Source organism: Geotrypetes seraphini, chromosome 5, assembly GCF_902459505.1.
Source record: "Geotrypetes seraphini chromosome 5, aGeoSer1.1, whole genome shotgun sequence".
NCBI lineage: Eukaryota > Metazoa > Chordata > Amphibia > Gymnophiona > Dermophiidae > Geotrypetes > Geotrypetes seraphini.
The window spans coordinates 21,212,440-21,224,480 of record NC_047088.1 but is presented as its reverse complement, the minus strand read 5'-3'; the positions used below and the strand labels follow the sequence as shown (position 1 = coordinate 21,224,480).

Genomic DNA, 12,041 nt, shown 5'->3' with positions numbered 1-12,041 from the left:
ATATTAAAGTAGTGTGGTTGTTGCATTTTCATCTGAATTCTTAAAAATGAAAGCAAACAACCAAAATGTAATCTTTGTGCTTAGTAACAATACATAACAGCATTAGTGAATGCTAACATTTATTTCAGTGCAATAGGGGTGAGATTCTAGACCAGTGATTCCCAACCCTGGCCTGGAGGACTATCAGGCCAGTTGGGTTTTCAGGATAGCCCTAATGAATATGCATGGAACATATTTGCATGCCTGGCACCTCCATTATATGCAGATCGTTCTCATGCATATTCATTAAGGCTATCCTGAAAACCCGACTGGCCTGGTGGTCCTCCAGGACAGGGTTGGTAACCACTTTTCCAGACAATAAGGTTATTTCTCTTTAGCCGCATGCTACAGAAGGAATCCACTCTGGATTTTTCACCCTGCATCTATACCGTAGCTGTTTAGCTCCTTCTACAGTTCTTTCCTTCTGCACACATGACTGCAGGTGTGTGTGTTCTGCTCTCCCTATTGTATTATTTTTTTAATTTGATGTAATTTTGTCCTCTTTTGGGGTTTTTTAGTGCTTGAAGCAATTTTGAAGCTCTGCCTGCTTGAAAATTCACAGACTTCAGTCTGTAGCTGACAGGCCAATCTCACTGGGTACCTGTTAGCCAGCTTGCATAGTTTTTTTTCTGGAGACCAGGTCCTCCCTGATGTGGTCTCGCCTACTGTTAATCATGGGTCGAGCGCAGCAGTTAGGCGCCATTAGGAGGCTCGGCAGTGTCTTGTAGGATGCCGGCTTCGTCATCGCGCCTCCGCCCGTACTGGTGTGCATCCGTTGGTCCGCAGGGTGGAGGTGTAGTCAGACATAGGAATTTGACTGGCAGCCCAAAGATCAGCTTTATTGAAACATTCCCAGCAATGTTGGAATGAATTTTCTCATCCAGCTTCTGTGAGAGAGCTGAAAGCAGGCTGCAGCACTGATTCTGTCAGGTCACAGTGAGAACACAGGCTGACACCCTGTAAGAGACATCGGGGGAGGTTGGAAAAGTGGGGTCTTGAATGATTCCCTATGTTCCCCCTCCTGAAAAATTCTAAAATTGCCATTTTTAAAATTTGGGAAGTGTGTATTGTGATTTTGGCATGAATTTTGTGATGGTGGTCATCTTGGATTTTTAGCAATTTTATTTTCTAAAGCTCCCTGCTTCTTCAAAACTGCAACTTTTACCTAGAAACTTGCTGGAATGGAGTCCTTGGGCTCGCATGTGGATTCTTGCCAGGATGCGTAAATTTAGAGCTTTAAAGTGTTTCTTGTGCCGCAGTGTCCAGCTTAGCCTCTCCCTTGCTAAAGCAGGTGACAAAACACTCAGCTAGTCCAGTGGGGTGGTTTTCGGGACTCAGCACGGCAGGTAATTCTGTCCGCCAGGTTGCGGACCCTGCGCAGCCTCAGAAAGGCACCGATTAGCCACCTTAAGAGTGCCTTATGCCCCACCTATTTAGAATTTTTGAAATTTTGTGCTCTGGACTTCGCAGACCTAATCCACTTACACGGCATCTCTCAATGGTGTTACTCCATTGGATATGTCCTAGATTCACTCTGCCACTCTGCTTTCGCTGTCTGACCCTGATCTGTGGGATTTGCTTGCTGACCTTTTATTTACAGGTACAGCACTTCCCGGGGCTGGCGATCAGGGACTGTGTGTTAGATCTGTGAATCCCTCTGGGGTTTGGGAGCTTGGAAATGCTCTCACAAGCCTGCACCTATTTGAGTCTGCAGCTTTGCCAGACCTTCTTTCTGAATTTTTCCAAGAGGTCCTTTTGGTCATTCAGCTGGCTCCATCCACTTCTTCCTCCTAGCTTTGTGGTGTGTGCTTGCAGTTTTGCTACCTTGCCCTCTCATTATGATATGTGCATTCTGGTATCAGAGCAGTTTGACTCTCTAGAGGATGCTCTGAATATTTCTAGAGCTATGTCATGCTGGTATTTTCTGGCACAAGAGTGTCAGCAACTTTTGGATCAGTCCAGGGTGGATTTTTTGATGGCGCAGGTGACAAATTGCATCTTTCTTCACGGTGTGGGTGGTATAGTGTTAGAAGATATGCAGGACTACCATGTGGAGTTGGTCCTCAGGAAGCTCTTTGATGCAGCTGCTTTAGGCATTAAAGCTGCTTCAGCGACGTCTTTTGTTGCACTCGCCTGTCACACTCAAAAACACACTCTGGAGAATGAGGCGGTGGTTCCCGCTCCTCATTGTTTTTTTTTGGTGGGGCAGATTATATGCCAGATGCATTGTATGCCCTCATGCGATTTGACAAAGATGTCGGAGCACTCCATCTCTGCCCGCAGAATGCTTTAGTTTATAGATGGTGGGCTGTTGTTTCCCTCCACTTCTAAGACTCCTAGGGTTTGGCTGCCTTTTCAAGAGCAGTGATTGTTTGACTAAGGTCTGTACGATCTCATGGATTCTGGACTGGACCATTGCCTGATAGCAGACCCTGCCCTCCTGGGGTTCTGGTTATTCTGATTTCATGGCTCCCAGTGCTTCTGACCATATATAAGTGCCACATTGCAGGTGTTTTCTCAGGACTACCAATGATGGTATAATGGCTACAGGTGTTTCTAGCCTCCCTACTCCAGCTCTGCGTCCTCTCCTGAACAGGCACAATGGTGTCAGGCCGACGGATGCCCCTCTGCAGATAGGAGGTCGGCTCTCAGCTTGCGTTCAGGTGTGGATGCGCATTATGTCCAAACAGTGAGTCTTGGACATTATTTGGTTACATTATTCGCCGATGACGCCAAACTAAGCAGTGTAGTGGGCAAAAGCACAACAGACATAAATTCAATGTCCGACAACATGATGCACGACCTACTCCTACTGGAGCGCTGGTCTAGGTCCTGGCAACTCAGCTTCAATGCCAAAAAATGCAAAGTCATGCACCTGGGCAGTCAAAATCCATGCAAGATTTACACCCTTAATGGCGAGATCCTAACAAGAACTGAAACCGAATGAGACTTAGGGGTGATCGTCAGTGAGAACATGAAGACTGCCAATCAAGTGGAGCAAGCTTCAACCAAGCCAAGGCAAATCATAGGTTGCATACGCAGGAGTTTCGTCAGCCGTAAGCCTGAAGTCTTTATGCCATTGTATAGATCCATGGTGAGGCCCCACCTGGAATACTATGTGCAATTCTGGAGGCCGCATTACCGTAAGGATGTGCTGAGACTGGAGTCGGTCTAGAGAATGGCCACCCGGATGGTCTCGGGACTCAAGGATTCCCCGTACGAGGAACGGCTGGATAAGTTGCAGCTGTACTCACTCGAGGAACGCAGAGAGAGGGGTGACATGATCGAGACATTCAAGTATCTCACGGGCCGCATCGAGGTGGAAGAAGATATCTTCTTTTTCAAGGGTCCCGCGGCAACAAGGGGGCATCCATGGAAAATCAGGGGCGGGAAACTGCACAGGGACACCAGGAAATTATTTTTCACTGAAAGGATGGTTGATTGCTGGAATAGTCTTCCACTTCAGGTTATTGAGGCCAGCAGCGTGCCTGATTTTAAGGCCAAATGGGATAGACACGTGGAATCTATTCACAGAGAAAGGTAGGGGAGGGTCATTAGGGTGGGCAGACTAGATGGGCCGTGGCCCTTATCTGCCGTCTATTTCTATGTTTCTAAGCTGGAATCTGCTTGACCTCTGACAGATTGGTTCATGGACTGCCCTTCAGGTCACCTGGACAGTGCGCTCAGGGTTGAAGCCTCCGTTCAGTGCCTGCAGGATATTCAAACTATAGAGCCAGTACCGCCTGATACGCTATTTACTTTATCGTGCCAAAGAAAGACTCAGAAAATTGAAGACCTATTCTGGATCTTCAGCACATGAATGCGGCTCTTCAAATTCCTCGATTCCGAATGGAGACTGCATTCGGTTATTGCAGCAGTGGTATCAGGAGAGTTTCTTACCTCTCTGGATCTTACAGAGGCGTACTTACACATGTATTTTTCCAGCCCACTCTAAGTTCTTGCGGTCTCATGTTCTGGAACAGCATTACCGGTTCTCAGCACTACTGTTTGGACGAGTGACAGTGCCCTGGACTGAGGGGATGCTACATGGTAGAACTGGTGCTCCAGGTGCTAGAATATCTAGGCTGGATTGTCAACTTCAGGAAAAGCCATCCGACGCCTATGCAATCACTGGAATACCTGGGAGTTCTTTTCGACACGACAGTAGGCCACGTCTATCTACCAGAAGCCTGCAAGCAGAAACTGTGTACCCAGATTTCTTCCCTTTTGGAGTGGCCAGCTCCTTCATCATGGAATTGGCTCTATGGTTGCCATGCTGGATGTGGTTCCTTGGGCGAGGGTGTACATGCGTCTTCTTCAACAGGGGTGTCTTGCAAACCCATCTGCCTGGGACTCTGGAAGCCCATGCAAGCATGGACTGGTGGCTTCGCTGGCAATTGCTCCACTGGAGTCTTCTGCTACACTTTGCTCCTGGATCGTGGTGATGACAGATGCCAGCCTTCAGGGCTGGGGAGCACATTGCAATCATTATCCTGTTCAGGAGTGTTGGACACCCTCTCACTGAAAGTGATCAGTCAACTGGTTGGAGCTCGGAGTTCTTTGACTAACACTGATGAGATTACAGTCTGGATATTCTCTGACAATGTGACGACAGTAGCTTACATCATTCACTTGGGAGGAATCAAGCACTCCTCTGGCTCAGGAAGCCCATCTTCTTTTTTTTTGGGGGGGGGCAGAGCGTCATCTTCTAGCACTGATGGCAGTGCATGTGGTGGGAATAGACAGTGTTCAAACAGACAGACTCTGGATCCAGGTGAGCGGGTCCTGTCCCCAGAGGCGTTCCAAATAATAATGGGGCAATGGGAGTGACTCCCGCTTTGACATGGCCACGGCAAGAAATAAGAAAGCAGATTACTTCTTCAGTTGAAGATCTGAGCCTGGAAGCGAGGGACTTGATGCTTTTGCCTCCGGAGATTCTTCTATATGTTTTTTCTCCTTGGTCGATGTTCGGCTGAGTCATTGGGAGGATCACGAATCATCTGGGCTGCAGCATTCTGGTGGCTGCAGTTTGGCCATGCAGACCGTCGTACGCAGATCTGATGAGGCTGCACAAGGGTTGCAGCCTATGGCAGAGTGCCTATCTGGACTTTCTCATGCAGGGCCTGGTATCCATGGAGGATCCGGGTCGCTTTGCTTTTGCGATATGGCTCTTGAGCACGTTGCCTTGGAGCACAAGGGATACTCTTCTGAAATCTAAGAAGTTGTCTGTGGTGTCTGCTTACGCTAATGCATGAAGACTTTCCAACATTGGTGTGCCCAGGACCAGGTGGATCCTTATTCAGCTCTGATCTCACTGTTTCTCGCCCTTCTTTAGGTTGGTTTGGATAAAGGCCTCTCTGGCTTCTCTTTATCCTTTCCCATCCTGGGACCTTAACTTGGTATTGTCTAGCCTTCCCAAGGCTCCTTTTGAGCCCCTTTGAGATGTTACCCTCTTGGACTTGACGCTCAAGACCAATTTCGGGTCGCCATTTTATCGGCGTGGCGTGTGCCAGACCTGCAGGGACCCTTTCCTTCCTATTTTGGAGACTGGGGTTTCCCTTCAGATGGTACCTTCCTTCTTGCCAAAGGTAGTTTTGGCTTTCCATATCGATCTGGAAGTGTGTTTACCTGCCTTTCAGCTGACAGGTTCCAAGTCACAGGACTGCCTGTTGAAGAAGCTGGATGTGCGCAGAGTTCTTTGTTAGTCGGAGGGCACCAACGAGTTTTGCCTCTTCACCATTTGCTTGTGTTGACTCTTTCAGTTAAACGAGGTGCTTCCGCTTCCAAGGCCATGATTTCCAGATGGATCCGTAGGGTCATTTCGTCAGCTTACATTCTTGCTGGGATACAGTCTCCTGTTTCAGTCAAGGCGCATTCTAGCATGGGCTGAAGCTAGAGCTGTCTCCCCTGAGCAGATTTGCAGAGCAGTAACATGGTCTTCTCTTCACACATTTGCCAAATTCTACTGAGTGGACGTGGTAGCAAGACAGGATATCCTCAGTCTTAAGTGTCGGCGCAGCAAGCCTTTTTTGGGGGAACTACTTTTGTATGTCCCTACTGTCTAGAATATCTCAACTATTGCACTGGAAAAGATGATTATGTATTTACCCTGATAAGCTCTTTTCCAGTAGATAGGTGAAACATTTTTGACTCCCGCCCTGCCTTTCTTGCACCTGCTTACAGTTTTCAGTCTGTTTATGCTTCTCCAAGCTGATTCTTGGATGCGTGTCAGCCCTTGGGGGCTGGGAAGAATTTGTATATGTTTCAATTTATTGGGGAGTAGTTTCTGAGCTCCTTTGAAGCCTGTGTTAGCAGTTAACGGTACTGTTTAGTTACTTTTGAGCAGAACATTTTGTTTGAGCCTGTTGCTACCGGTGCCTCTACTTCACGTGTATTGAGTGGCTCTACATGCTTGGGTACTAACTGTAGAGGGAGATATAGCCCAGTGAAGTACTATAAGAGGCAGAGTGAAAAATCCAGAGTGCGACTAAAGGGAAATAATCCTATTGTCTAGAATGTCTCACCTATCTACTGGAAAGAGCTTACCAGGGTAAGTACATAATCTTATTCATCCCAGTATAAAGTTATATTGGACCAACAATACATTTCTTGACTAGCTTTTGAATTTACAGTCTCTTCAGGTCCAAACAGAACCAGTTGTTTTGTTCTGACCTGAGGAAGGGAGTGTAAAGTCCTGAAACCTAGGCCAGGATTCACTAACCTGCCAGATCGGGCCCGATCCGGGCAGGTCCGACCAATTCAGAAAACAAAAATATGCAGATGGCGATCGGAGGAACGCCCTCATCTGCCTGCCTGGCTCGCGCATGCGTGATCAATGCGCATGCGCAGACCCGTCCCAACCGCGACTTTTTTTTTTTTTTTTTTTAAACTTTTGCAGCCCATGGGTTTAACCCGCTTCGGGTTAAACCCACGGGCTTGCACAGGCAGTCGGGGCAGACGTGTTCGGGGCAGTGCTGTTACATGCGGCAGCGGCAGACTCTTCACTCCTTCCTTTCAGTGCGAGCCCATGGGTTTAAAGCGGGGCGTGTAGCCCCGCTTTAAACCCAAGGGCTCGCACTGGAGGGAAGGCGGCAAAGCCAGGGGGAGTAGAGAGGACATATCAGGCAGGCATTCAGGGCAGGCAAGCCCAGGGGTGCAGGACCGCAAGAGCCAGGGCAGGTAGATTGGGGCTGCAGGAGATCAGGCCTGATAGGGCAATAGAACAGGAGAGTCGGAAGGAAGTTTCCGACTGCTCCCCAGCAGTTGCTTCTTCCATTGATCGGCCAGCCCTGTCCAATTTGCATGCGTTTCTCATTTGCATGCACGGATTCAAAGCAGATCGCGTAAGTGAATCAGACCGGAGGGAAATTTGCTCATTTAAGGGGTCGCAAGCTGATCAGTTTGCTTAGTGAATCTAGCCCCTAGTCAAGAAATGTATTTAAATTAGTTCACTAGACAAGTTTTGCCCTCTGTTATTTTATGAATAACATTTTTTTTACTGCTTGAAGTTTGTGTATGTTTAGGGCCCTGGTCACTTTTTCCTTAGGTGTCCTTTGTGCATCCAGTTTAGCACTTTGTTGTGTAACTTTGTTATTCCACCTTTTTCAAAATTACAAAGTGACTTTTCATAAATAATAAGCATAAACAGGGAAATACAAACATATTAAACTTAACAGCTAAGAGACATGCTAGAACTAACATGACAGACCAAATAGATTGACACAAAAGGAAGGGATAGAACTACAATAATTAGAGGAGAAAGAACAATCAAGGAAAAAAAAAGGTTAGGGAAGCTAAATATTTATTCTAAACAGCCAGGGGGACTGGATTAGTAATCGATTAAAACATCCTTAAAAGGACGGTCATGCATCTTTGAAAAGCATTGTTTTTAAGCTGGACTTAAAACGACCTAATGTGTAATATGCCCCTTGCTAATTTTCTTCTGATTAGTTGTCTTATTAAAGTAGGAAAGTACTAAAAGAGAACAAAACTTCTTCCTGAATAAATCAGAGGGCAGTACTGGAATAATTTTCAACCGTACTCCATGCAAGATGACAATCCTGATCACTACAGGTGGTTCAGGCTCAGGGTAAGCATTTAGTGACAGAATATGAACAAGGTTAGCGTGTGAACCTAAGAGAGCAATAAGGGATCATGGTAAGTCTGCAGGCGTGCAATTATGACTGTAGTAGGGAAGAATGGAAGACGAGGATACTCTGGCTAGCTAATAGCTCAGTCCTAGCCAAATCTAGAAGATGAATATGGGAAACAAAAATAAGAGTGGCGGTCGGCCTGATTTCTGGATCGTACAGTATTGCACCCCTCCCTGCTTTTGGTTTAATTGGACGCTTTTGCTACTACTTTCTGGAAGGCTGTGTAAATATAGATGTTTTGCACTCTCACCACTAAGATTTTCTTTCCTTCAGGCTAATGTGATGCTTGAATACGATATTGACGAGGCCCATACTCTATTAGAGAAAAATCTATCAACAGCGACGAGGAATCTGGATTCTGCAGAAGAGGATCTGGATTTTCTCCGAGACCAGTTCACGACTACAGAAGTCAGTATCCTTTTGGGGATGGGAGAAAAAAAATCTGTATTCTAGCACATTTTTTACCCTCCTTATACAGCCTTCACAGCACCGTCTCCCTTAGTTTAAAGCTTAGATAGTAGACAGCCTGCTACCCTACAGGGTGTTGACCAGAAGATGCTTTTAACATTCCTTGCTCCCAAATGAGGGGTCTTGCTTTGGAGTCCTCAGGGTGATTGTGCTGGGAGCAGTGTCCCGCAGTCTCAGCTTTGGTGCCTGGTGCTTCTGATTGATACAGAATGGAGTGCAGGAACTTTCCATATTTATAGCATTGCATAGTGCCCTGGTGGACTTAATCACCCTGATATGCATATTCCAAAAAACAAATACTCATTGTATATTATCTATTTACATTCGGATACTTCAGCTGCTGCCAAAGTGACCTTGGTTCATGTCGGGGGATATCTCGGTTTTCATAGAGAGCAGAAGGATATGGTGTCTTTCAGAAATCTGGGACACCAGCCTTTGACACAGCGTGAGTGAAGCATGGCCTGTGTCAGGTTATCTGGTCCTTGTCTCTAGTAATAGGCACATCTTTCTCAAGCTAAGTACCTTTTAGATATGGAATGTTGTGAAAGATTGTTTTACAAAAAAGTTTTGATGTTTCAAGAGAATTTAATCAAGCAACATGTGAAGCCTATGAAGATTTAGGTGAATCAAGAGCAAAGTGGCTTATGTGAAACTAGCCACCTTTGAGGCTTCTGAAGATCAAACTTTGTATGAAGACTGTAGCTGTGCTGTTTACAAGTGTGTTTTGAGCGCTGAGCACTTATAAAGGATTGGAAGTAATTGCTCTCACTACTAAGATTTTTTGACTAGATCAATTTAATTTAGGGGATATCTCAGTAACACATTAGGATGTCCCCCCCCTCTTTTTTTTTTTTTTTTTTTTATTAACTGGCCATTGATTGAGGGTGGAAGGCGATCTGAAGGGTAGAAGATGATGGGCATCCTGAATTTTTTGGCTTTGGTTTTGTTTTAGCTATCAGTGTGTGGTCATATTTTGGTATTTTGGAAGCAACTTTCCAGTACCAGGCTACATACAGTTTGTTCTCATGTACCCATGGCAGTTAGGATCCACACACTGGTGCTTCTATGAATGGGCTGGAAGAGGGGGAGGAAAGCATGAGAGTAGGACCTACAATAGTGTAAGCGAGATTGCATCAGGTGGACTGAACAGAATCATCTTTTTTTTTGGCTGAGAAGAAAGGAAGGTAACCATGTTAAAGTATATTATTTGGTTCTCTTTATCAAACTTATTAACACTGAGAAACCTCCCCTTATGTAATTCTGCATCCTGTTGCTAACTTCTCTCAGGAAGTTGCTGCAGCCACAATCCATGCAAGAGTGGCCTAGTGGGTTGAGAACATCTTACTTTTCCCCCATTGAAATTCCATGTGATCTTGGGCAAGTTATTGTCTCACATTTGCCTCAAGTGCTTTGTGATGAAGACTTGTAGCTGAGTACTTAATCTACGTTGTGCAGTGCCACCACATAAGAAACCAACAGAATTATGTGCAATTATGTTCTCTTGTCATAAGGTACGAAACTATTGAATGACTGACAAAATTCATCACCGTTCCTGTCCCCGCGGATAACCGCAGGAAACCATCTCCATGTCATTCTTTAAGGGCAGAGGGAAGAATCAGAATATGAATGGGCACAACCGCTGACTCTCAAGCCTTGTTTTGAAGAATGCTGGTGTAGGAGGACTGAGGTTGAGATGGATACTAAAGAATGACATGGGTTGGCTTCCCGCTGTTATCCCCGGGGATGGGAACAGTGATTCATTGTGTCACCATGCCATTCTCCACTTAAAACCCTCATTGACATCTCTGCTATGACGGAATCGAGAGCAATAAATTGTGAAATCATTTAAGATTAGCATGGCTCTGAGAGTGCAATGGATGGACACAAGCCATCACCTTAACTTTCCTCCGCAGATATGGCCAGAGTGTACAATTGGGATGTAAAGAGAAGAAACAAGGAGGATCGTTCCAAAAGCACAGTATAATTTAAACAACTCCAGCACATTCCCCCAAGGGGTGGTGGTATCTTGCTCCTTTTTAGAAAATATTTGAATTTGGGGGGGGGGGAAGGAGGTGGAAATTAATAGCAAACATCATTTAATTTATTTGTCAGCTCAGACTGTTTCATGCATGCATGATATTTCTGGATTATTCACTGAGGATTACCCAATAAAAAATCAGATTTATCTATTGGCCAGGTTAATTTGCATTGAAGTAATTCTGTTACCTGGAGTGTGTTGAGAAATATGATGTGCCCATTAATGGCACACACTTGGTGAAGATAACAAGTTAGAAGTCCATGGTCCAGCACAGTGCAAAACTTTTTTCTTAAATAGGTTTAAGTTTCTTGGCTTGCTAGCCACTTGGCAGCGCTCATTGATGGACTTTCACCAGTAAAACGCTTTCTACCAGTTATTGGTGGAAGTACGACTAGCCACCAAATCACCAGCCACTAATCTTTGTGCACTTTAGATGGAGCTAATTAGTGACCTGTCTTAGCAGGAAGATACCCAAAAAGGTGAGAGACTAAGGACAAGGTGCGTTGAGACCATCTCATTCTTAATGCTGTCTAATCTTTGTGAGTATACAAAGCCAGTATATGGGGTGCTAATCTGCAGTAATACAACCATAACACCATTATAATTCTCATACAGGCAACTATTTTAAATGTCTTAATCGGACAAAAGTTTCTTAAAAAAATGAAACTTGTCTTAAACACAACCAACCTGTTAGACTAATTTTTGTTGCATTCAAATACTTTTCACTTGTGGCGATGAAGCCTTTTACCTCTGCAATTTTCATAATTAAAACCAAACTATTGCAACAGTAGTGAGATGAATGGGTCAGTTACAGCTCTATGTGGCTGGTGATAGCTTTCGTTGCAGGAGTAATGCAAGTGTTAACTGTTCATGTAAGAAATACAAGACACCTGTAAAGTTTTTATACTTTTATTTCATTCTATTAAAATAGTGAAACTTAAATAAGTGTCTGGTAATCTCTCTCTTTTTTTTGTTTTTCTTTTTGTTAACATAACCACGTCTACAATGCATATCTGTGGTTGGGCAGATGACACTTTCCTAATTGCTGAGCCTTTCCCCTTTAAAACATTATTTCCTATTTGTATAAGGAGGAATATGGTGTTTTCACACAACTCAAAATCATTTTCTTTCATTTCTGTTGCATGAACATGCTCTATAAATAGTGTGACTTTAAAGTTCCTTGTCCAGAGGGCCAAGTCAAGTTGGTTCTAGTTTTAACCAACTAAGCTCTTATGTTCAAATCTTTTTTATTGTGAATGCAAAACAGACAACAAAGAACAGAGCAAAGTCAAAAGAACCAATGTCCAATACATCATTTTTGGGTATATGGTTAGTAAAACAAA

At 44.7% G+C, this 12,041-nt stretch overlaps 1 protein-coding gene across 3 annotated transcripts in view; it reads left to right on the top strand.

Moving 5' to 3' along the window:
* The window catches only part of VBP1 (VHL binding protein 1), a 45,781-nt gene extending 34,137 nt beyond the window's left edge, over positions 1-11,644 (top strand). For all 3 annotated transcript variants that reach the window (XM_033946277.1, XM_033946278.1, XM_033946276.1), the window contains exons 5-6: positions 8,466-8,604; positions 10,574-11,644. In XM_033946277.1, coding sequence (XP_033802168.1) covers positions 8,466-8,604; positions 10,574-10,644 — 210 coding nt within the window. In that variant the 3' untranslated portion in view covers positions 10,645-11,644. The remainder of the gene's footprint in view (positions 1-8,465; positions 8,605-10,573) is intronic.
* The last annotated feature ends 397 nt before the right edge of the window (positions 11,645-12,041 follow it).